The sequence below is a fragment of the Choloepus didactylus genome, chromosome 5 (assembly GCF_015220235.1).
Source record: "Choloepus didactylus isolate mChoDid1 chromosome 5, mChoDid1.pri, whole genome shotgun sequence".
In the NCBI taxonomy this organism is placed as follows: Eukaryota; Metazoa; Chordata; class Mammalia; order Pilosa; family Megalonychidae; genus Choloepus; species Choloepus didactylus.
This window is the reverse complement of record NC_051311.1, coordinates 81,482,289-81,506,872: the sequence shown is the minus strand read 5'-3', so window position 1 is coordinate 81,506,872 and position 24,584 is coordinate 81,482,289. Positions and strand designations below refer to the sequence as shown.

Genomic DNA, 24,584 nt, shown 5'->3' with positions numbered 1-24,584 from the left:
CAGAGGAACTCGAAAGTATGAAAAAGCAAATGGCAGAACTTATGGCAATGAAATGTACAACAGAAGAGGTGAAAAACACAATGGATAATAACAACACCAGATTTGAAGAGGCAGAAAAAAGGATAAGTGAACTAGAAGATAAAACATCTGAAAGCCTAAACATAAAGGAACAGATAGGGAAAAGAATGGTAAAATATGAGCAGGGTGTTAGGAAACTGAATGGCAACATGAAGTGTACAAATGTATGTGTTATGGGTGTCCCAGAAGTAGAAGGGAAAAGGGGCAGAAAAAAATAATAGAAAAAATATTCACTGAAAATTTCCCAACTCTTATGAAACACATAAAATTACCGATTCACGATGTACCATGTACCCCAAACAGAACAGATCCCAACAGACCTACTCCAAGACACTTACTGATCAGACCGTCCAATGTCAAAGACAGAATTCTAAAAGCAGCAACAGAAAAATGATCCACCACATACAAGGGAAGCTCGATAAAACTACAGATTTCTCCGCAGAAACCATGGAGGCAAGAAGGCAGTGATATGATATATTTAAGATACTGAAAGAGAAAAACTGCCAACCAAGAATTCTATACCTGGCAAAACTGTCTTTCAAAAATGAGGGAGAGATCAAAATATTTTGAGAGACAGACACTGAAGAGAGTTTCTGAATAACAGACCTGCGCTTCAAGAAATACTAAAGGAAGTGCTAAAGACTGATAGGAAAAGACAGGAAAGAGAGGTTTGGAGAGGAGTGTAGAAATTAAGACTATCAGGAAGGGTAAAAGGAGAGAGAAAAAATAAGATATGGCATATAAAATCCAAAAGACAAAACAGTCGAAGAAGGTACTATGCTTACAGTAATTTTAAGTGTCAATGGTTTAAATTCCCCAATAAAAAGACACAGACTGGCAGAATGGATTAAAAAACAAGACCTGTCTATATGCTGTCTACAAGAAATTCACTTTAGACACAAGGACAAAAATAGGCTGAAAGCGAAAGGTTGAAAAAACATACAGCACCGAAACAATCAGAAAAAAAGCAGGAGAAGCTATATTAATATCATACAAATTGGACTTTGTGCCAGTTTGGATGTGTTATGTCCCTCAGAAGGCCATTATCTTTGATGCAATCTTGTGTGGACAGACGTATTAGTGTTGATTGGATGGTACTTCTTTGCATGTTTCCATGGAGACACGATCTACTCAACTGTAGGTGATAACTCTGATTGGACAATTTCCATGGAGGAGTGGCCCTGCCCATTCGGCCTGGGCCTTGATTAGTTTACTAGAACACTACATAAGCTCAGATAGAAGGAGCAAGCTTGCTACAGCCAAGAGGGACAGTTTAAAGAACACACAGGAGTTGAGAGAGCTAGCTGTAGCTCAGACAGACATTTTGAAGAAGGCCGTTGGAAGCTGATGCAGACTTGGAGAATGCCATTTTGAAAAGCAATCTGGGAGCAAGCAGACACCACCCATGTGCCTTCTCAGCTAAAAGAGGTTTTCCAGATGCCAATGGCCTCCCTAGTGAAGGTACCCTTTGTTGATGGACACTTTATGGGCTTAAGACTATAACTGTGTAACCAAATAAACCCCCTTTTATAAAAGCCAATCCATTTCTGGTATTTTGCATTCTGGCAGCATTACCAAACCAGAACAGACTTCAAATGTAAAACAATTAACAGAGACAAAGAACAACACTATATATTAATAAAAGGGAAAATTTCATCAAGAAAACAAAAACAATCATAAATATTTATGCACCAAGTCAGAGTGCCCCGAAATACATGCGGCAAACACTGTCAACACTAAGGCAGAAGTAGATACTTCTACAATAATAGTTGGAGACTTCAATACACAGCTCTCACCAAAGAACAGAACATCTAGAGAGGACCAATAAGGAAACAGAGATGTTGAATTGTACAATAAATGATCTAGACTTGACAGACATTTATAGAACACTGCAACTCACAACATACACATTTTTCTCAAGTGCTCATGGATCATTCTCTAGGATAGACCACATGTTGGGTCATAAACCAAATCTCAGCAAATTTAAAAGAACTGATATTATACAAAACACCTTCTCAGAACATAATGGAATGAAGTTGGAAATCCATAACAGGCAGAAGGTCAGAAAATTCACAAATATATGGAGGCTAAATTACACACTCTTAGACAACCAGTGGGTAAAGGAAAAAATTACAAGAGAAATCATTAAATACCTCAAGGCAAATGAAAATGAAAACACAACATATCAAAACTTATGGGATGCAGCAAAGGTGGTGCTGAGAGGAAAATTTATTGCCCTAAATGCCTATATTCAAAGAGAAGGAAGAGAAAAAATTGAGGAATTAAATGTTCACCTGGAGGAACTAGAGAAAGAATAGCAGACTAACCCCAAAGCAAACAGAAGGAAAGAAATAACAAAGGTTGGAGCAAAAATTAATGAAACTGAGAACAGGAAAACAATAGAGAGAATCAACAAAACCAGAAGTTGAACAACAAAAAGTGGATCATAAATAACCACAATCAGAAATGGAAAAGGGGGCATAACTACTGACCACACAGAAATAAAGGGGATAATGAGAGGACACTATGAGCAAGTACACGCTAATAAATTAAGACAACCTAGATGAAATGGACAACATCCTAGAAAAGCCAATGTTGACTCAAGAAGAAAGAGACAACTTCAACAAACCAATCAAAAGTAAAGAGATTGAGTGAGTCATCAAAAAGCTCCCAAAGAAGAAAAGCCCAGGAACATGTCTTCACATGTGAATTCTACCAAACATTCAAGAAAGAACTAATACCAATCCTGCTCAAATGCTTCAAAAAAATTGAAGAGGAAGGAAAACTACCTAACTCATTCTATGAAGCCAACATCACCCTAATACCAAAGTCAGACAAAGATACTACAAAAAATGAAAACTATAGACCACTCATTTTAATGAATATAGATGCAAAATCCTCAACAAAATATTTGCAAATCAAATCCAGCAGCACATTAAAAGAACTGCACACCATGATCAAGTGGGATTTATTCCAGGTATGCAAAGCTGGGTCAACTTAAGAAAATCAATTAATGCAATACACCACATCAATAAATCAAAACAGAAGCACCACAGGATGATCTAGATCGATGTAGAAAAGGCATCTGACAAAATTCAACATTCTTGATGAAAACACTTCAAAGGATAGGAATAGAAGGAAATATTCTCAATATGAAAAAGGCAATACATGAAAAACCCACAGCTAACCTCATACTCAATGGGAAAAGACTGAAAGCTTTCCCTCTAAGATCAGAAAAAAGACAGGGATGCCCACTATCACCATTGTTATTCAACATTCTGCTGGAAGTTCTAGCTACAGCAAGTAGCCAATAAAAAGAAATTAAAGGCATCCAAATTGGAGAGGAAGAAGTAAAACTTTCACTGTTTGCAGATGACATGATCCTCTATGTAGAAAATCCAGAAAAATCTACAGCAAAGCTATTAGAGCTAATCAATAAATACAGAAAAGTGGCAAGTTACAAGATCAACAAACAAAAATCAGTAGTTTTCCCATACACAAGTAATGAGAAACATGAGGAGGAAATCAAGAATAACAACCCAAAGAATCAAGTATTTAAGAATAAACTTAACCAAGGCCACAAAATACCTATACAGAGAAAGCTATAAGAACCTGCTAAAAGAAATCAAATAGGACCTTACAAAAAAATGAAAGAACATACCACGTTCATGGATGGGAAGACTAAACAGAGTTAAGATGTCAGTTCTACCTAAATTGATTTATAGATTCAATGCAATACCAATTAAAGTCCCATCAACTTACTTTGCAGAAATAGAAAAACCAATAACCAAATTTATTTGGAAGGGCGAGGTGCCCCAGATAGCCAAAAATATTTTGAGAAAGAGAAAGGAAGTGGGAGGTCTCTCACTACCTGTCTTTGAAGCATATTACAAAGCAACAGTGGTCAAAACAGCATGGTACTGGCATAAAGATAGATATGCTGATCAATGGAATTGAATTGAGTCTTCAGAAACAGACTCTCTCATCTATTCACATTTGATCTTTGATAAGGCAGTCAAAGCAACTGGGACAGAGCAGCCTCTTCAATAAATGGTGTTTGCAGAACTGGATACCCATATCCAAAAGAATGAACGAGGTCTCCTCTCTGACACCTTATACAAAAATTAACTCAAAATGGATTAAGGATCTAAACATTAGCACTAAGATCAAAAGACTTTTAGAAGAAAATGTAGGGAAATATCTTAAGGATCTAGTGATAGGAGGTGGCTTCCTAGACCTTACATCCAAAGCACGAGCAATCAAAAAAGAAATAGATAAATGGGATCTCCTCAAAATTAAACACTTTTGTATATAAAAAGACTTTGTCAGAAAAGTAAAAAGGCAGCCAATATTTGGAAACCACAGATCAGATAAGGGTTTAATATCCAGAATATATAAAGAGATCATACAACTCAACAAGAGAAAGACAAACAATCCAATTAAAAAATGGGCAAAGGACATGGACAGACACTTTTCTGAGGAAATACAAATGGCTCAAAAACATATGAAAAGATGCTCAATTTCACTGGCTATCAGGGAAATGCAAATCAAAACCACAATGAGGTATCATCTCACACAAGACTGGCCATTATCCAAAAAACAGAAAATTACAAATGCTGGAGAGGATGTAGGGAAAGAAGTACACTTATTCACTGTTGCTGGGAATGTAGAATGGGGCAGACACTCTGGAAGGCAGTGTGGCAGTTCCTCAGGAAGCAAAGTATAGAATTGCCATATGATCCAGCAATTCCACTACTAGGTATATACCCAGAGGAACTGAAAGCTAAGAAATGAACAGACATTTGTAAACTGATGTTTATGGCAGCATTATTCACGATTGCCAAGAGATGGAAACAGCCCAGGTGTCCATCAACAGATGAGTGGATAAACAAACTGTGGTATACACACACAGTGGAATATTACACAACTGTAAGACAGAACAAAGTCATAGAATGTATAATAATGTGGATGAACCCTGAGGATGTTATGTTGAGTGAAGTTAGCCAGAAACAAAAGGACAAATACTGTATGATCTCTCTAATATGAATTAACATTAATAAACAAACTTTGAGAATGAATGCTAAGAACACAGGTAATCAGGAGATAGAAAGTTGGTAGAGATCAGGCACTTCATGCTGAAGGATTAGAGAATGCTCAACAGGATTGACTGTGTAGATCCAGAAATGGAGAGTACAGTGCTGTGTGATGGTAGCACAGCATTGTAGGTGCACTGACCAAGGATGTCTGTGAGAAGGGTTGAGGGAGGAGGGCTGGGAGCATGTGTGATACCAGAAGTAAGGATGAACAATAGAGACTGGGACTCTGTAGCTTGGTGAAACATAGAGTGGTCAGTGCTGGTGACTAAATACACAAATGTAAAAATGCTTTTACATGTGGGAGAACAGATGAATGGTAACCCTGCAGAATGTTGAAAAGGGGATGGTATTGGGGGAAAGAATATAATCAACACAACTAGAGTCTGGGCTTAACAGTATCATTGTAGTATGCTCTCATTAAATGTGACGGGGCAATATACCAAAGCTGAATGTCTGGGAGGGAGGGGTGTAGGAGAGGGTTTCAGGATTCTAGGTAGTGGTATTGTTGACTGACCTTATTGCTGTACTTTATTTTATTTTTACTTTTCCTTTTATCATTTTTATTATTCTTTTGTTTCAATTTTTTTTATGAGCACTCATCATGTGTAAGTGGTAATTGTGGTGACGAATGCACAACCATATGATGATACTGTAAACAACTGTACACTGGATGATTGGTATTTGAATAGACCCTTTAAAATTACAGGGAAAAAATAAACAGAGGAACACAAGTGCTGGAGAGAACTTGGAGAGATGTACATATTCACTGTTGATCAGGAAGTAGAATGGTGTAGCCTATCTGGAGGACAGTATGGTGGCTCCAAAAGAAGCTAGGTATGTGGGGAATTCAAGGTCCTGCAACCTCAGTATGGGTTTATACTTGGAAGATCGAAGAGCAGGGACATGAATGGACATTTATGCACTGTTATATATGGCATAGTATTCACTATTTTCCATGGACAGAGGTGGCCTAAGAGTACATTGACTGATGAACAGAATGGTGAACTGTGATGTATGCATACAATAGAATATTGAGTGTCTACAAGAAAGAATGAAGCTGTGAGACATGCAACCAGCTGAATGGATCTTGAATACAGCATTTTGAGAGAAGCACACCAGAAATGAGAGGACAAACATTATAATGCCTCACAAATATGGACTAACTATAAACTGTAAACTCTGAAAACTGAATCTTAGGGCACAGCTTATCAGGGGAACACATCCTGTAATGGTTCCTAGATTATAAGCTCTTACAGCAGTCACATGTACTCCTGAGTTATAATGGTTATCTCTAAATACTGAGATGCTGAGCTCTCTGTATAACCTGGTCGGTCTCTGGAACTTTGAGTATCTGTGTGACACAGGAGACTCGGAGCTAGAGCTTGGCAGCTATGAATGTCAGTATTACCCCATACGGCACTGTTGAAAGAGCTGCAAAAAATTCAGACTTTAATTAGAGACATGAACAAAGAGGATGTGGTTAGGACTAAGGCATATCAGGCCCAAGGGTAAAGAACAATACTGACTGTGTTTTAAAACTACAACTTTTATGAGAGACCAAGGCAGATGTTTGTCTGGTGCAGGATCTGTATTTTCTGTAGCAGCCTAGATTAACTTGCATAATCAGTTTGAACACCATAGGTGCAGGGAGTGATGAATGGAAGTGGGATATGGTGAGTTTGTACAGGCTGAGGTGAAATCCCAATACATCCCACAGTGATATGGGCAGAGAATATAAGTGTATTTGTGGGGTCCCTCAAGGAAATGGGGAGAAATGCAGAAATGTTGGACTTCCCCATAGGCTATTGCAGATTTTCCTGCAAACATTCAGGACTGCCAGTTTAGTGGGCCGAGCCTTCAATCTCGGGGCTTTCTCTTGTGAGGCTAGTTGCTACAAGGGAGGGGCTAAGCTCACATATAATTGTGCCTAGGAATCCTCCCCAGAGAGCCTCTTGTTGCTCAGATATGGCATCCCCTCTCTCTAAGCCCACTCGGCAGGTGAACTCACTACACTCCCCCCTATGTGGGACATGAGACCCAGGGGTGTAATCCTCCTGGCAATGTGGAAAATGACTCCTGGAGATGAGCCTGGACCCAGCACTGTGGGACTGAGAGGATCTTCTTGACCAAAATGGGGAAGAGAGATGAAACAAAATAAGGTTCCAGTGGCTGAGAGATTTCAAATGAAGTCAAGAGGTCACTCTGGAGGGTATTCTTATGCATCATATAGATGTCACCTTTTAGTTTTTAGTCTATTAGAATAGCTAGAAGGAAATACCTGAAGCTGTCAAACTACAACCCAGTGACCTTGATTCTTGAAGATGACTGTATAACTATAGAGCTTGCATAGCGTGACTGCGAAAACCTTGTGGCTCGCACTCCTTTTATCCAGTGTATGGACAGATGAATAGAAAAAACGGGACAAGAATTAGATGAAGAATAGGGTGGGATGGAGGGGATGGAAAAACTTGGTGTTCTTTTTTGCTTTCATTTTTATTTTGGAGTAAGCAAAAGGTTCAAAAATTGATTCTGGTGATGAACGCACAACTGTATGATGGGGCTGTGAATGATTGTACGCTGTGGACGACTGTAGGGTGTGTGAATATATCTCAATTAAACTGTATTTAAGAAAAAGTAAATGAACAATGGGAAGAGCAGGGAAATAGGATATTTTGGATGTTCTTTTTCATTTTCATTTTCATTTTATTTTTTGGAGTAATGAAAATGTTCAAAGTTTGATTGTAGTGATGAAAGCACAACTATATAACAATACTGTCAACTGATTGCATACTTTGAATGACTGTATGTTATGTGATTATATAGCAATAAAATTGCATTAAAAAATAAAACAGAAAGTAACAAGTGCTGATGAAGATAAAGAGAAATTGGATCCCTCATACATTGTTGGTGGGAATGTAAAATGGTGCACGTGCTGTGTAAACAATTTGCCTGTTCCTCAGGAAGATAAATATGGAATTACCATATGACACAGAAATTTCATTTCTAGGTATATACCCACAAGAACTGGAAGCAGAAACTTGAACAGATATTTGTACACCAATGTTAACAGCAGCATTATTCACAACAGCCAAAAGGTAGAAGCAACTCAAGTGTCTATCAATGGATGAATGGATACACAAATCTGGTATATCCATTCAAGGGAATATTATTCAGCCATTAAACGAAATGAAGTTCTGCTACCTGCAACAACATGGGTGAACCTTGAAGACATCACATTGAGTGGAATAAGTAAGACAAAAAGGACAAATATTGTATGATTTCTCTTATATGAACTACTTACAATATGCAAAATTATAGAGACAGAAAGTAGAATAATGGTTACCAGAGGTAATGGAAGGGAGTAATGGGGAGTTATTGCTTAATGAGTTTTTGTTTGGAGTAATGAAAATACTCTGGAAATAGTGTTGGAAGTTACACAATATTGTCAATGTTCTTAGTGTCTCAAAATTGTTTACTTAAAAATGGTCAAGATGATTTTCATGTTATATCTACTCTGCCACAATAAAAAAAAAAAATACATTATCATTCCCCCAAAATAATTATGGTATGCAGCCAAAGCACTGAATAGAGGTAAAGTTATAGCTTTAAAATGCCTGTCTTAGAAAGAAAGATCTAAAATCAATCATCTAAGGCTTCCAACTTCTCAGAAGCTCCATAAAGAAAAGCAAATCAAATCCAAAGCAAACAAAAGGAAGGACCTAATAAACCTCAGAGCAGCAATCAACAATACAGAAAGAGAAAAAACAGTCAATGACTCCAAAATTGTATCTTTGAAAAGATCAACAAAATTGAAAAATCTTTACCTAAACTGACCAAGAAAATAAGAGAATACACATTTATCAAAGTAAATAATAAAACAGAACTTACCTAAATTAAAAAGGATTATAAGGGAATATCATGAATGTCATGAACATTATGCAGATTAATCAATTACAATGAAATGGATAATTTCTAGGAAGACATAATTTACCAACATTGAAGCAAAACTAAAGAGAATACCTAGACAGATTTATAACAAGTAAAAAAAAATGAATTAATAATTGGAAATTTTCCCACCTAGAGAAGCTCAGATTCAGATGGCCTCACTGGTGAATTCTAACAATAATTTAAGTAAGAAAGAATACCAATCCTATACAAACTCTTTCAGAAAATATACAGAGAAGGAAAACTTCCTAACTCACTCTATGTTGCCTGTATTACTCTGATATCAAAGCAGGAAATAAGACACTGACAAGAAAAGAAAACTTCATGAACACCGTTGCAAAAATCCTTTAACAGACAACTAAGAAACCAAAGCAAGCAGCATATAAAAAGGATTATATACCGTTGACCAAGTGGAATTTATCCCAGCAGTGCCAAATTGATTTAACATTTTTAAAACTCTATCAATGTAATATACTACATTTATAGAATAAAGGAATAAAAAACACGTGATCACCTCAACAGATGAAAAAAAAAAAAAAAAAAAAGCATTTCACAAAATTCAACATCCATTTACAGTAAAAATTTTCAAGAAATTAGGAAAATAAGGGAACTTTCTCCACCTGAAAAAAGGGCATGTACAAAAAACCTAATATCATACCTAAAAGTGAAAACTGAATGTTTCACCCTAAGATGGGAAACAAATCAAGAATGTTTCCTTTCACCACTCTAACTGGCCACTGTACTAAAAGTTTTAGCCAGCATAATAAGGCAGGAAAAAGAACTTAAAGGCATACATATTGGAAAAGAAGAGTAAAACTGTCTTTACAGATGACATAATACTTACTATATGTGGAAAATCCTACAAAATCTCCAGAAAAACTACTTGGACTGATAAATTGAGTTCAGCAAGGTTGTAGAATACCAGTTTAATTAAAAAATCAATTGTAATCAGCAACCAACAATCTGAACATAAATTGAGAAAACCATTGCATTCACAAAATTTATTTAAAAAGGAATACTCAGAAATAAATTTAAAAGAGGAGCAAGACTTGTATATTAACACACACAAAAAAAATTGAGAAAAATTAAAGACGCTCTAAATGAATGGAGAGATATTCCATGTTTATGGACTGAAAAACTCAATTTTGTTAAGATGGGAAGTGCCACCAAATTATATAGTCAATGCAATCTCTATTAAAATTGCAGTTTTTTTTTCCTATAAATTGAGAAACTGATCCTAAAATTTAGAGGGAAATGCCAAGAAGCTAGAATAGCCAAAACAACTTTGAAAAAGAACAGCTGGAGGCCTTTACTTCTTGATTTCAAAACTTATGATAAAGTTATAGTAATCAAGACAACATGGTATTGGTTTAAGAAGATATAGATCAATAGAATAGAGAGCCAAGAAATAAAATCTTTCATTTACAAGTAACTGATTTTGGACTGAGAAATTACACATACATATGCAAAAAAAAAAAAAAAAAAAAAAAGGAATTACACCGTTACTTCATATTGTGGCAGCCCCTGGCCTCAACAAAACAGGCCTGCGGACCTTGGTGTACAGCAGTCTGCGTCACCTAGGCAGCTGATGTTTAACCTATCATCTTTGTAAGCCAGTAAAGAGAAAAAGGGTAAACTGTAACTTTAAATGGGAAGTAAGCAGGAAGTGAGACACTTTTGTTCTCACAAGAGTAAGAATGTTAATCTTGTTTACCTGCTTCCTGTTATCACTCTTGTAGTTATTTACAATGCTCCATCCTATAATTCTTTCCTTCCTGCACCACCCCCATGTCACAGGATGCTCTCCCACCCTTAGAAATGTCTTTGTTTTAAACCCTTAAAACTGGCTTGCTGTTCTCTTTCAATCGCGGCCAATTTCCCTGCAAAAGTGGTACCCACCCAGCGAGAAAAAAGCTGCTTGATTTCTGCTGATTTCTGCTTCCCTGTGAGTAAGACCCAAATAAAGTTCATGTTACAGAAAATGCTCAGTGTCTTCTTTGGTCTTTTGACTGGCAAAGCCCCCTCGGGCTGTGACAATTGGTGGGCCAGCCAAGAGACCAAAGGGGCCCCCACTGCAGGAATGAACCCGGGGAAGGGAGAGACACTGGGGGGGATACCAGGGTGGCCTGGGACTTTGACGTGGGGAGGAGTAGCCACCCTCCTGGATGAATGGGGCCTGCTGAGGAATATGGATGTGTGTGCACCTCCCTGGCAGAACTAATAGATATTCTGCAGCAGGCTGCAGGAGTTTTGGGAATTCAGAAAGAGAAAAGGGGCCGCCAGACTGAAGCTGTCATGGGCTGGTCATTGTTAGAGGCTGTATGCACCACTACTGAGGAAGCTTTAGCAGCAAAGGCGGCTGTACACTGCCTGGAGGATGAACTAAAACTGGAAAAGGATATGAGGCTGGTGCAAGCCAAGCTGAGGGATGCTTTGAATGAAAGAGTAAAGCAAGTAGATGAAAATTTGGCCACGCTTGCACGCCACGCTTGCATGCCGTTATGCTAAAGTGAAAGAGCACAAGCTGTACATAATGCAAATCAGATAAATTCTAACCTTGCCTGACTGGGATCCTAAGGTTTGGGACCCTGTGGATTTCTCTTCAGAGGAAGAGTCACAGTTGGAATGGTAGGTGGAAGACAAGCATAAGATCATCTGTCCTCTGGTCTGGTGCAAAATCAAATCAGAATGGCTGGTAGGCTCTATTGAAGGAGGGGAGGGTAAGGCAGAATGGGCGCCTGATGAGCCAAAGGTGCTTGTCATATCATGGGAATTCTCCCCAGCAGAATCAAAGGATATTGGGAATCAACACTGGCAAAAGCCTAGAGAGTCATTAGCAAACTGGTTGCTACAGCTATGGGATGATGGTGCAGACAGCACTCTGCTCACTGGGTGGGAAATGAGTAAGTTAGCTACCATTTCCACTTACCCCTCCCTATGCCAGCAATTGTACTTGCTTGGAACTAACATAGAGACTTATTCGCTTTTTCAGTGGCTAGTCAAACAACGTAAAATTGGGGCACTAGGGATCGGAGGCCACACACTGAATTAACCAGGTTTTAGTCTCCCATTAATGAACAGAGTTTTAGCCCTAGTAGAGCAGAATGGACTCTAATATATAGGAGAAAACCACAAAGTGGAGGCCCCAAACTAACCATTGCCGGTTATGGGGGCCAAGGGGTTAAAGCAACTCAAAAATGGGTTTTAATGCAAATTGGCCACCTACCTTCCCAAACTTACACAGTATATACAGCCCTTATTCCAGAATATATATTGGGGATTGATATTCTGCAGAATGTCACCCTGCAAACCACCATAGGGGAATTCCACCTCTGGTGTCGAGTTGTAAAAGTAGTCCTGAGAGGACACACTAAATGGTCACCAGGAAAGGTGCCTCCTGCTAGGCACACAGTTGCCATTCGCCAGTACAAGGTACCTGGAAGGCACGAGGAAATTACAGCTACCATAAAGGAGTTAGAAAGGGTGGGTATTATTATTCCCACCCATAGTCCCTTCAACAGACCGGTCTGGCCAGTAAAGAATTCCGATGGCTCTTATAGAATGACTATTGATTATAGAGAGCTAAATAAGGTACCACCTCCTTTGTTTGCAGCAGTGCCAAACATCACCACATTGCTCCAGGATATTAGCACAAAATTAGGCCTGTTTCATTTGGCGTCAGATTTCGCTAATGCCTTCTTTAGCATTCCTCTAGATTTTTCCAGTCAATTTGTGTTCACCTTCACGTGGGGAGGACAATAGTGGACTTTCACAGTGTTGCCACAAGGGTATATTCACAGCCCCACTATTTGCCACAGCCTAGTGGCTAAAGATTTAACAAAATGGACTCCTCCTGATGCTGTCACTATGGTTCCATTATACTGATGATATAATGCTAACTAGCAATTCTCTTCCAGACCTAGAAAGAGGCTGCTAAAACAGTAGTGACCCACCTTGACAGTAGAGGATGGGTGATAAACTGAGAAAAAATGCAAGGACCAGGGTGTTCTATCAAATTTGTGGGTATGGTCTGGTTGGGTAAGACAAGAACTATTCCTTCTGCTGTTGTTGGTAAAGTGCAGAATTACCCTACCCCATGTACCCCCAAACAATTAATGGCTTATTTAGGGCTACTGGGTTACTGGAGGTCTTTTATACCTCACCTAGCGCAAATTCTTAAACCTTTGTATCTGTTAAGTTTGAAAGTGAAAAACAGAGTAGGACATTCCTCAACAGGCTGCTTTTTAGAGATAAAGCATGCCATGGCACAGGCATAAGCACAAGCTTTAAGGGGGTGGACCCAAATGTGCCTTCCAAATTGTATGTGGCCAGTACTGACATTGACTTTGGGTGGGGTCTGTGGCAAAGGCAACAGGCTAAACATGTACCTATCAGATTTTGGTCACAATTATGGAGAGGAGCAGAGCTTTAATATAGTCCTTTAGAGAAGTAATTGTGTGGTGCTTATAATGCCCTATTACAAGCAGAAGGGTTAACTCAAAAATGCCCAGTGACTTAACAAAACAGCCATACCTATACAGGGATGGATCCGTGACACCATAAGCAAGCCACATTATTGGAGCACTCAGTTGAACACATTAACAAAGTGGAAAGCTTACCTCCTACAATGCAGTGTTTTCAACAGCCCTTTAAGTGCAGAAATGCATGCAATCCTGGGACCAGTCTCCCATATAGAACAGTTTATCCTACTACCTACCTACCAGCTTTCCTGAGGTACCTCCTCCTCCAATGCCCACTGTTGATCGACAGGGACATATACCTGACTCTGCTTGGTATACAGATGGGTTGGCACATGAGCAGCCAGCTAATTGGACAGTGGTGGCTGTCCAGCTGAGCAGCGACACTATCTGGTGGGGAAACGGGAACTCTGCAAAGCAGCCAATGGGCTGAGTTACGGGTGGTATGGATGGTGATTATCCATGAGCTGGGAGATGCTTTTAACTGTTTGTACAGATAATTGGGCTGTTTACCAAGGCCTGACAGTGGCTACACGGAAGCAAGAACAATGGACCATGGTCGGTCACCCCTTATGGGAAGGAAATGTGGGAAGACACCTGGACAGTCTGCCAAAAGAGTAAGGTAACTGTTTTCCATGTATCAGCCCATAACGCCAACTCCTTGCCCAGCAACATCAAAGCAGACAACCTGATAAAAATCAGCAGCTTGGCACCAAAAACACATGAGGCAGCTGAATGGCTATATCAGAAAGCTGGGCACCGAGGGTATCTAACCCTGTGGAAATTGGCACAGCAGTTCAAATTGCCCATTACTTGGCAGGAACTAAAAGAGGTAGTAGATGCCTGTCCTTCCTGTTCACTGCGATGGCCCAGAATGCTTCCTCACCAACTTGGACACAATGGCCAGGATCAAATTCCTGTTACCTGGTGGCAAGTAGACTACATCAGGCTGCTTCCTCTATCTGAAGGTGCAAGGTATGCTTTTATGGCTGTAGACATGGCTACGGGACTTCTATTAGCTTTCCCAGTGGGAAAAGCCAACCAATGAACTACCATATGTAGTTTAGAAAAGTTAAGTGCCTTTTTTCGGGGTCCCCACACATGTAGACAGCCATAGCGAGACCCCCTTCACCGGGTAATTAACCCAGGCCTGGGCTACAGAACATGATGGCTTTTGGATGTTTCACTTGCCCGATAACCCCACAGTGGCAGGGCTGACTGAAAGAATGGATGGTCTTTTAAAGGAACACTTAAAGGATGATAAAAACTCCATACAGCAATAGACTTGACGACTGTATCTAGCTCTGATTAGCATTAACTCCAGGACCAGAGCGGCTGCTCCTGCTCCTGTGGAAATGGTAACCACGGGATCCATGCAGGCCTTATGAATCCAAATAAGGCGGCCCAGGGGCTCTCAAGCCACAGCAAGGCAGTGATAATACCCTGCTCTTGCATCTGCCGCAAACACTAGAAATTAGAGATAATAAGGTCAATTGGCCCTGGTCCTGGCCTATGCAGCCTCGTTGGCTGGGCATCCTAAGCCCATGGAGGTTGGGGTTGCCCAAAACTTAAACATTCTGCTGCAATTTATTCAAAAAATGCCTAAAGTGGTGTTATATTGTTAATCCCAGGCCCCCCATACCCAGGGAACTATATGTATTACTTTGCGGACTCTTATTATGCCCAGGTTAACTTTAGATCTAACCCCTGAAAGCTTTATTCAACCCCAGGGGGAAAATGTGTGGTATTTCAAACCCCCCACGATGCTCCTTTGCCTAGAACACTGTTGTCTATGGACAGGAATGTAGTTTCTGTATGGTTAGATCACCAAGATTTACCCCTTATTGTACTCCAATAACAGCTTTCTTTTCACCCATAGCACTGTAGGAAACACATTTTTACAGTGGGCTTCTGCTGTAACCCACACTCCTGATCATAAGCAAAATCACATACAAAGTAGTGATCATTTATCTAATGATCCTCTTGTCTAAATGTTGGAACTCATTAACTTGGCCATAGTGCCACCTGCCAATAGGTTTATTATCTATCTAGTCTACCTGCTTCCTGGCCCCCGAATGTTATCACTCTTGTGGTTATTTACAATGCTCCATCCTGTAATTCTTTCCTTCCTGCACCACCTCCATGTCAAAGGATGCTCTCACACCCTTAGAAATGTCTTTGTCTTAAGCTCTTATAACTGGCTTGCTGTTCTCTTTCAATTGCGTGGCCAACTTCCCTGCGAAAGCGGTAACTGCCTGGCAAGAAAAAAGCTGTTTGATTTCTGCTGATATCTGCCTCCCTGTAAGTAAGCCCCAAATAAAGTTCATGTTTCAGGAAATGCTCAGTGTCTTCTTTGGTCTTTTGACTGGCAAAGCCCCCTCAGGCTGTGACACATATCACACATAAAAATTAACTGAAAATGGATTATACACCTAAATGTAAGAGCTTAAAATGATAAAACTTCTAGACAAAAACCTAGGAGAAAAATCTTTGTGGCCTAAGGTTCAGCAAAGATTTTTTAGGTATGATACTAAGAGCATGCTCCCCAAAAGAAAATCCTACCAAGTGGGCTTCATAAAATTAAAACTTTTACTCTTCAAAAGGCATCATTAAGAAAATAAAAAGGCCACAAACTGGGAGAAAACATTTCTAAATCATACATCTGATAGCTTATAACCCAAATATGTAAAGAACTGTTAAAACTCAACTCTTAAAACTTAAAACTTCAATTTCTTGAAGAAATTTTCTGTAAAAAAAAAATTTACAATTCTTAAAATGGGCAGAAGATTTGAATAGACAATTCAACAACAAAGATAAGTAAACAGCTAATACACACATTAAAAGATGCTCAACATTAGTCATTACAAACATGTAAATTAAAACCACAGGGAGATACCCCTCCACATCTAAATTAAGCGACATTCTCAAGTAAATCAATTTCAGGAAAGAGTAGAATGGAAGGTGAGAATCTGGAAGTTGAATCCCTTGAAAATATCTTTGCTGATATTCTTCCTTGGAAACTTTTGTGTACTTCCAGTGATAGGCGGACTCTATTTGAAGACTACTAGTATAAAAGACAAAGAATTTGGCCACTTCTAAGAACAAAATGAGGAAGATACCCTCAGGCAACACCCACAGTTTTCATCATTTGGTTGATTCCCACACAGGCTCCCTGCCCCAACTCAAAGGAACTAGAAAACACCAGGTCCAGACAACTTCACACATCTTTCTTCAAACACTCACTTCTAGATATCACTCTGCAGTAACAAACTGGTGTAGAGTACAGGATTAAGTAGAGTTTACCTCCCTTTATGCCCAACATCCCAGCCTGATGTGCTCAAATTATAGCATCTGTCACACAGTAATCATAATTGTTTGTTTACATGTCTGCCCCTTCCCCCTCCCACTGTAGATTGTGCCTTCTTTAAGTCTGGAGATATTTCTTATTCATCTTTAGATCTTCAGCACCCAGTACAGTGCCTGACATATAGTGCATAGTTAATAAACACCCAAAGAACATAAAGACTGGGTTTTTTATTATTGTAGATATAAATTCCAACTGTACAGTTTGTACGTCTTCATCTATGCTGTATCTTTCTAACACACTGTGGGAAGCAAATCTGCCATAAAAAATGTTTTCCCTCCCTTAGGAAGGCCTCTAATCTATAATTAAGAACCTGATCTGTTAATGTATATCCAATCATTCTTTAAATAAAATCTTCATGGAAATGGCTACATAAAAAGAAATGTGTAGTGGGGAGACTAGCGACCTACATGGAAGCTAGGCAATGTGGTCCTGGCTAGAATTACTGACTATGGACATGTTTTCTCTGGTTTTTGGTTTCCTTACCCATAAAATGAAAGGACTGGAGCATAATCACTAAGTGTCCTTCACATGCTAATGTTCTAAGGATCTTTAATATGTGAGTGATTCATTAAGGAACAATCAGGAGGTGGGAGGCAGGTCACATGCTGAGCATCCCTAACATTTTGGTACCCCTTTGCTAGAGATGGAACTAAATTATCCTATCAAGATTTATTCAGTGCTTCAATTCCATAACCAAAATTAAATTTAAGCACCAAAAAAGAATCTCCTTTCAAAATCAGGAACTTGACCTTACAATTCTAATAATTCAACCGTTGAAGCTAGAACTTAATCACACATCACAGGCATTGACATAATAAATAAAGCATAAGCTTACCTGCCAGGAAACCGCTCCCAAAATTGCTGTTGCAAGAAGACTGAAAAAAACTAACTGCTCTGAAATTAAGCAAAAATGACGCATCCCTTTGGATGCCATGATTCTATCAAGGCTATTGTTATCCGCCCTGTGGGTAAAATATACTTTATGGCAGTCATTTAATTTGGTATGGAATCCCCAAAGAGTTAAAAGAAAAATAATATGGCAAATCATCCAGAAAATTCCAAAAATGGAAAAGCCTGGTATTACAAAATACCAGAGATGAGTGTCTCTAAGTTTAAATGCTGAAAGAATAAAAAATGTAAGCTCAATCAATCCAGTGGAAACAACTGATAGTCTTCTGCAAATTCTTCCACGGTACAAAAAGGGTTTCCACCTTTCAGTTACTGAAAGTCCACTAAAATATATGTCAAGGAAAGGATCAGTTATCAGACAAATAGAAAAACATGCAAATGCAACTGGATTTTGGGGAGTTTCCAATGAGGAGAAAAGTAACAAGACTGCAAAAATAACTAAGTTTGGAAGAGCTAGGAAAGACTTCATTCTCAGGTCAATAATCAGCATAGCCAAAGCTACAACAAGTAAAATGACACTCAGAGATTTCTCCACCAACATAGTTGTGCTGGCAATGGCAAATCCAACAAGTTCCAGGAACTCAACTGTAGTTAGTAAGGTGGGTCGATGACAGATATAACCAGAAATTCTCTCCACCAAAGAGCATAATATCCTTAATACTATAGAAGTCAGAAGCAAATACATGGTTGATTCTTCTTTCACATCATTTTTAAATGATGAATTATCAAGAAAACATAAGAGACCAAGCAAGAATCCAAACCAGAGATTGGAGAGACTTAAACTTGCTGCTTCCATTGAAAAATAATAGTAGAGTATGCTGGCAATTCCAAGGACAAAAAGACCAAGGATAAAAATTACCAAAATTAAGGAATTTGCTGTTTTTTCCCATCTTACATAAAGACCTAAGCAGATAGCAACCAGTAAGTTCATTCTGGCTAAATAACCAAGGTACCGTACTGAAGAATGCATGTTCACTTCTCTATTTACTTCTTCCAGTCTTGTCATTGCTAAATAGAGACAATGACTAAAGCAATAACGCAGTGATTTACACATGTAATCTGGCAATTTGGGCTTTTCCCCAACGTTATGAAAATGAACTGCTTGTATTTCATCCAGCAAATCCAATGTATCCGCAATCCTACTTCAACATTTTCTCAGGTGGAATTTTTGTTTATAATCATCTAAAAAAAAAAAAAAGAAAAAGAAAAAGAAAAAATAGTTCAGTGTTAATTTTATATAATTTACCTCTCAAATGCTTCTTTCTTATATGAACTAGTGAATACCTGGAAAATAGTTTCTTCTGAAACACAATTTAAAATCTGTATATGCACATTTTTTAGTGGCAATCGTTTCTGGCTTGAAAACTCAGCAGTTTATCCAAATGAAAATGTGTGTGCTTTCTTATTCCAATATCGGGTTTTCTAACAACATGCAAATATAAGGTGTTTGACTTAGTTTAGATTGCAGTGGATGATTATGGCACAGTGCAAAGCAACTCAGCTCTTACATGGAATAAGAGACCTCATCATTATCTCTAATTTGAAAAGCACCAATATAACAATATACATTAGTATCTGCCTAAAATCGCCTACATCTTTTTACAAGGCAGCTCTAAAATGCTGTAAAAGTTTAGTCTTTACATTGATTAACCAATAAACTTATTAGAAGGAAGTTTAACTGTATTAAAGTTACTCAGTCCCTAGAGTTGATTCATAATTCTCCCTATGCTTTTATCTCTACTAAAATAAATTCCTTTGCTTTACTAAACCTACTTTCCAAATCTAAATACTATCTCAGTAGCAAATCAATTCCTGAAATTCCTAGTCAAAATTCAAAAATAGGAATGCTGACCATCAGTTACTGTAAAGTAAATTAAGAACTTCAGAATTCTACTTTAAAAAAAAAAGTTACCACAATGATTTCTTGTTAGATGACCGAGGTAATTATTACAACCTTAAGCACCCCAGCAAGTTTCACTTAAAAGATGACGGTGGTCAAAAAATTATTTAACCATCTATTGGATGATTCTTCAAAATTTTCTAGTATACTGTTTAAAAAGAACTGATGTATTGTAATGGCTCATGTCACACTGCATATATATGAAGAACTCAACCAGACAAAAATTCAAAAAGAACCTATTTTGTGACAAGCTTATTTATACTTTCTTAATAACAGAACACTAAAAGGAAAACATAACAGGAACATCAGAGTACTTTGGAATTAACCCTAATTAACCCATATGGCTGAACAAGAATATCACTGAATTACCCTTAGGGTTTCTGGGAGGTTCCAAGTATTATTATTAATTCTACTTCTATATGGTCAACAAGCATATTTTTTTTTAAGTTAAATCTATTTAATTACAAAGTATTCTGATTTTCCTCAGTTACATTGTCATTCAACCATTTCTTACTTTAGATACCACATTGTTAAAGAAAGTGTCTTCCTTTGGTATATTTTGGTTTCATCTTTTTTTTTTTTTAAACATCACTCCTTTGTGTTAATGCAATCATTCAACAAATATGCTGGATTATAGATCCTCAAAGAGCTGATGGTACATTCTGAGTTCAAACTACTGAACACTACCAGAGGGAAAAAAAAAAAAAATCACACACCAGGCTGAATGGTGCCACTCTAAATTCATGAGACATCCTTCTGTGTTTCCCTAGTCAACATTTCCTCCCATACTCCATGACTATTCAAACCTCTCTTCCCTCTTCTCAAGCCTCTGACCTCCCACTTCCCACTGCATTCTCACCAGATGACTTTGCAGCCTGAAGAGACATGAGAAAGGAGCTCATGAGTTTCCAACAACCACAAACCTACTTCTATCTACATCTCTTGATGGCTGATACAAGGAAAGAAGGGTGTCCCTTCCCTACCTATGGCCAAATCTTTCAGCTGCACTGTGTATCTCTTCCCTATTGTCTCCTCAAGGACCTCACTCTGCAAACCCTTCTTCATCTCTGGTTTTTATTCATCAGCACTTAAACATTTGCAGATCTCCTTTTTTAAACAAAACAAAAACAAACAAACTAGAAACCAAAACAACAAATGAACAAAACAAAACAACCCTCTCTCACCCCCATCTCTTCTTCCAGGTTCAATCTTTGTTCCTCCTCTTGTTTGCCAATATTTGGTTACTTCAATTCTCACCCATTCACTTCTCAAACCACTAAATGGTAGTTCCCACCACACCAAAGCAAATGCTGAAATGACCTGTATGTTCCTAAACCCAATGGGCACTTCAAACTCTGTATCCTACTCATTCTTCAAAAGACCTTTGACATTGTTGACTCCTCCCACCTCCTGAAATCTCTTCCCTTGGCTTCCAAGGACCAGTCTCTAGATTTTCCTCCTAACTCATCGGTCTCTCCTCCAGCTCCCTGAGCTCCTCATTCTTAAACCATCCTATGGATGTTCAATGCTAGCCTAGGCTCTTCTTTTGTTAAACACTTTCTCTGTGCAATCTCATCTGTTTCCATGTTTTCAATTACTATCTCTATTAACACAAATGTATTAATCTACCGAAATAAAAGCATCAGCTCTGTTCCACACTGTTTACAGAGCTAAAACCTGGGGAATAAATGCAAACATGTAAATATTTAATAAAGTATGGTACATTCATATAATGAAATATATGCAGCCACCTTCTAAGGCAGATAATTATCTGTGGCAGATAATTATTTTTACATGGCTTAAATAAAAAAAAATATATTTTCCCATTCTGCCCTTCTTCAAAAGACTAACAGTCTAAATCAAAGTAAAACTAAAAATGTACTGCAATCCTTTTCAGTTGGTCTGCCATCACTTATAATTCTTACTCCAAAGGCAGATAAAAACGTGTTGACATAGAGTACAGAAGAGTCGATCTGCATATGGGAAAAGTTAACTAACAACTGACAGTCTGTTTTATAAAACCCCATATACAGTCTCTTTAAGAACAACAGTCAGATGCAGCCCCCTTCCCCATACTGTCAACACCCTCTTGCAATATGAACAAGTTAGAGTGGTCACTGCATAGACACCGCTGAAGATTGAGAAAGAGATTAAACAAAAAGAAGGGGCAGCAACAGAAAAGATAGGATTTAACAAAGGATTAAGCATACTGAAACTTTATATAAATATAAATAAATAAATATATATTTAGATGCTAAGGTATTAGAATAGCTAAAAAGAAATAACTGAAATGGTGGAACTGTAACCTATAACATTCTTTGAAATTTGCTTTATAGCTATTTGTTGAATTGTGCTTTGAAAGTTTTCTCCTTTCTGTATATACCCTATATTTCCCAGTAAGGAAAGAACTGAAACTGGAATTATAACCCACAACAATTTTTGAAATTACCTATATAACTACTCATTGAGCCGTACAAATTGAAAGTTAACACCTTTCTGTATACATGTTATATTTTACAATAATGGAAATAACTTTAATGGTGGAACTGTTACCATAACATTCTTTGAAATTTGCTAACTAGTTGTTAAATCGTACTTTGAAAGTTATCACTGTTATGTATATAAATTGAAGTTCACAGTTTAAAAATGCATTTAAAAAAAAAAACATATACTACTCTAACCCTCCTTTCCTTCACCTTAATCCTCATCAAGTCCTGTCTGCTCTATTTCCTAAACAATTCTTAAATGTTTCTACTTTTCCCCATCCCAAAGTCACCATCTCAGTTTGGGCTCAGCTTGAGCCACTCTTGCCCTTCTCCAAAGAAGTGTACTTTATAAAATCAAAATTTGTCCCCTCACACTACTATTTAAACCTTCTAATGTCTTCCCATCACCAGTAGCAATAAAGTTTCAACTCTTTCACATGCCTTATAAAGTTTTCCACTTTGAACCTGAATAACTCTCCTGCCTCATCTCTTACCAGTCTTTCTCTCTTTGTATTCCAGTGATACTCACCTTTCAACTCTGAACTGCACAAAATAATACTTCTCCAGGTACTTTCCTATTCCTTCTCCTGGCCCCACCCAGTCCTTGAACTTCACCTACTCTTTAGGTCTCTGCTTAAATCATTATGTCTCCCCTGACTCATTATATGATCCCTGAATTTCCTTTATAATAGCAAAATACTTAGCATCACTTGTTTAATGTCTGAATTCCCCATTAGATCAAAAGGTCAAGGTTTTATTTTCAATATTGTAAGCCCAGTGTCTAGCAGAAAATCTGGTACCAAGAAGGCTTTCAACAAATCCTTGTTGAAAAAATAAAGGCTAATTCAGAAATAACTACATTTAAATAATAAAGGTTATTAGTTATCGAACACTTATTAACACACAAAGAGGATAAATAACTTGTTTAAGATCGCACAGCTAGTAAGCAGTAGAGCTAGAAGAGATTCCACCAGTTTAGGTTTCTGTTTCCTTCTCGGCTTTACTCCTGCCTTCACAGATAAAGCTTCACCTAAATGTCTCCAAACCAGTAAGTTCTCTTTTCATACTCTGCCTCTAGGGAGTGGCTCACTAAGCAGTCCAAGATACACTCTGTCACTTCCATCAACTTTCTATCACTTCCATCAACCTTCTATCACTTACTTCCTTCAACTTTCTACTCAGAAACTATTTCTGTCCCATCTAGGGGAAGTGGCCTGAACTGAACCAACCGTACTAGGAAGGCAGGGTTGGGGAATTCCAGTGCTTCAGTCCATTTGGATTCATGCTAATTCTTTGGGCCCATCTCAGAGGAGAACAGCACCTCGAATAGTAAATCCCTTAGCAACAGGGCAGCAACAGCAATTTTCCTCCCATTCTGCCTCCTGCTAGCGAGACGTGGGAGGCCAGAGCTGGAGCCTGGCTGGCCGCCCGTTCACTTTGGGGGAAAGTGAACACAAAGGTGAATGGAGAGCCACTGGAGGATACGGGGAGGCGTCTCCAAACCCTCCACTCCCCACGGTCTACTCCTTTCAGCGCAGATGCCCCTACCCCCGCCCGGGGACCTGCTGGGCGGAGCCTGGGGACAGAGCTACGCGGAGCCCTGGGATGTGTCTGTGCCCGCTCCCGCCGCCCCGCCGTTCAACGCATGGTCTCTCTACCTGGCTCGGCCGCCGCCACCAATGCTCTCTCTATCCTCGGAGTCTGCTTTCGAGGCCAACACATTAAAGGTAGCCTTTGGGATTGAGCCTATGGCTCGTAGCTGGGAGACGGCAGGCCAGAAGGGAGGCGGGCCCGGGTCCCAAGGCCAAGAGCACTAGCACAAAGCATTCTCAGCGGAAACTTTCTCCGTTACCGGCCCGGCCACGGCCGCCATATTTTCGCTGCCGACTCCGCCGCGATACGGAACGCCGCCGGGCCCAAACCGCGCGGCGCGCTTCCTTTTTGAGGCCCGTCGGAAGCCCGCCTACCCCACCCCACCCCTCAGCGCCCAAACGCGCCGCGTGGCGGAGGACCTAGGTGCGCCGAACCTTGTTCGGACGCGAGCAGCCCCGGCACTGGCGCTTGATGAGCACCGGCCTCCGCCGGTCCCCGGGAAGTGGAATCAGTGGCGAAGCGAAAAGACCTGCAAGGATCAGACTGACCTTATCCTTCAAACATCCAGGTCGCCGCCTCGGGCTGGACTGAATCTGGGGCAAGACTAGAGGGAAGGCCACACGTGGACTGTAAATAATGAGAGAGCCTTTGCAGCTCTTTGATAGATGGCGTTGTGTCCACTGACTAGCTAAAACCCAAGCATCTCAGGTTCGCCTTAAACGCCCTTCGCGT

General features: G+C 39.2%; 1 protein-coding gene across 4 annotated transcripts in view; it reads right to left on the bottom strand.

Annotated features, from left to right (window-relative positions):
* TMEM168 (transmembrane protein 168) overlaps positions 1 to 24,163 on the bottom strand; it is a 96,335-nt gene extending 72,172 nt beyond the window's left edge. Inside the window, exons 1-2 of one of the 4 annotated variants that reach the window (XM_037836347.1) lie at positions 23,918 to 24,163; positions 18,924 to 19,055 (exon numbers count right to left, since the gene is read on the bottom strand). In XM_037836347.1, the coding sequence (XP_037692275.1) occupies positions 18,924 to 18,986 (63 nt within the window). In that variant the 5' untranslated portion in view covers positions 18,987 to 19,055; positions 23,918 to 24,163. Of the gene's footprint in view, positions 1 to 17,799; positions 19,056 to 23,917 lie in introns of those variants that run through there. The other 3 variants (XM_037836348.1, XM_037836345.1, XM_037836346.1) reach the window with 3 other exon arrangements.
* Between the last annotated feature and the right edge of the window lie 421 nt (positions 24,164 to 24,584).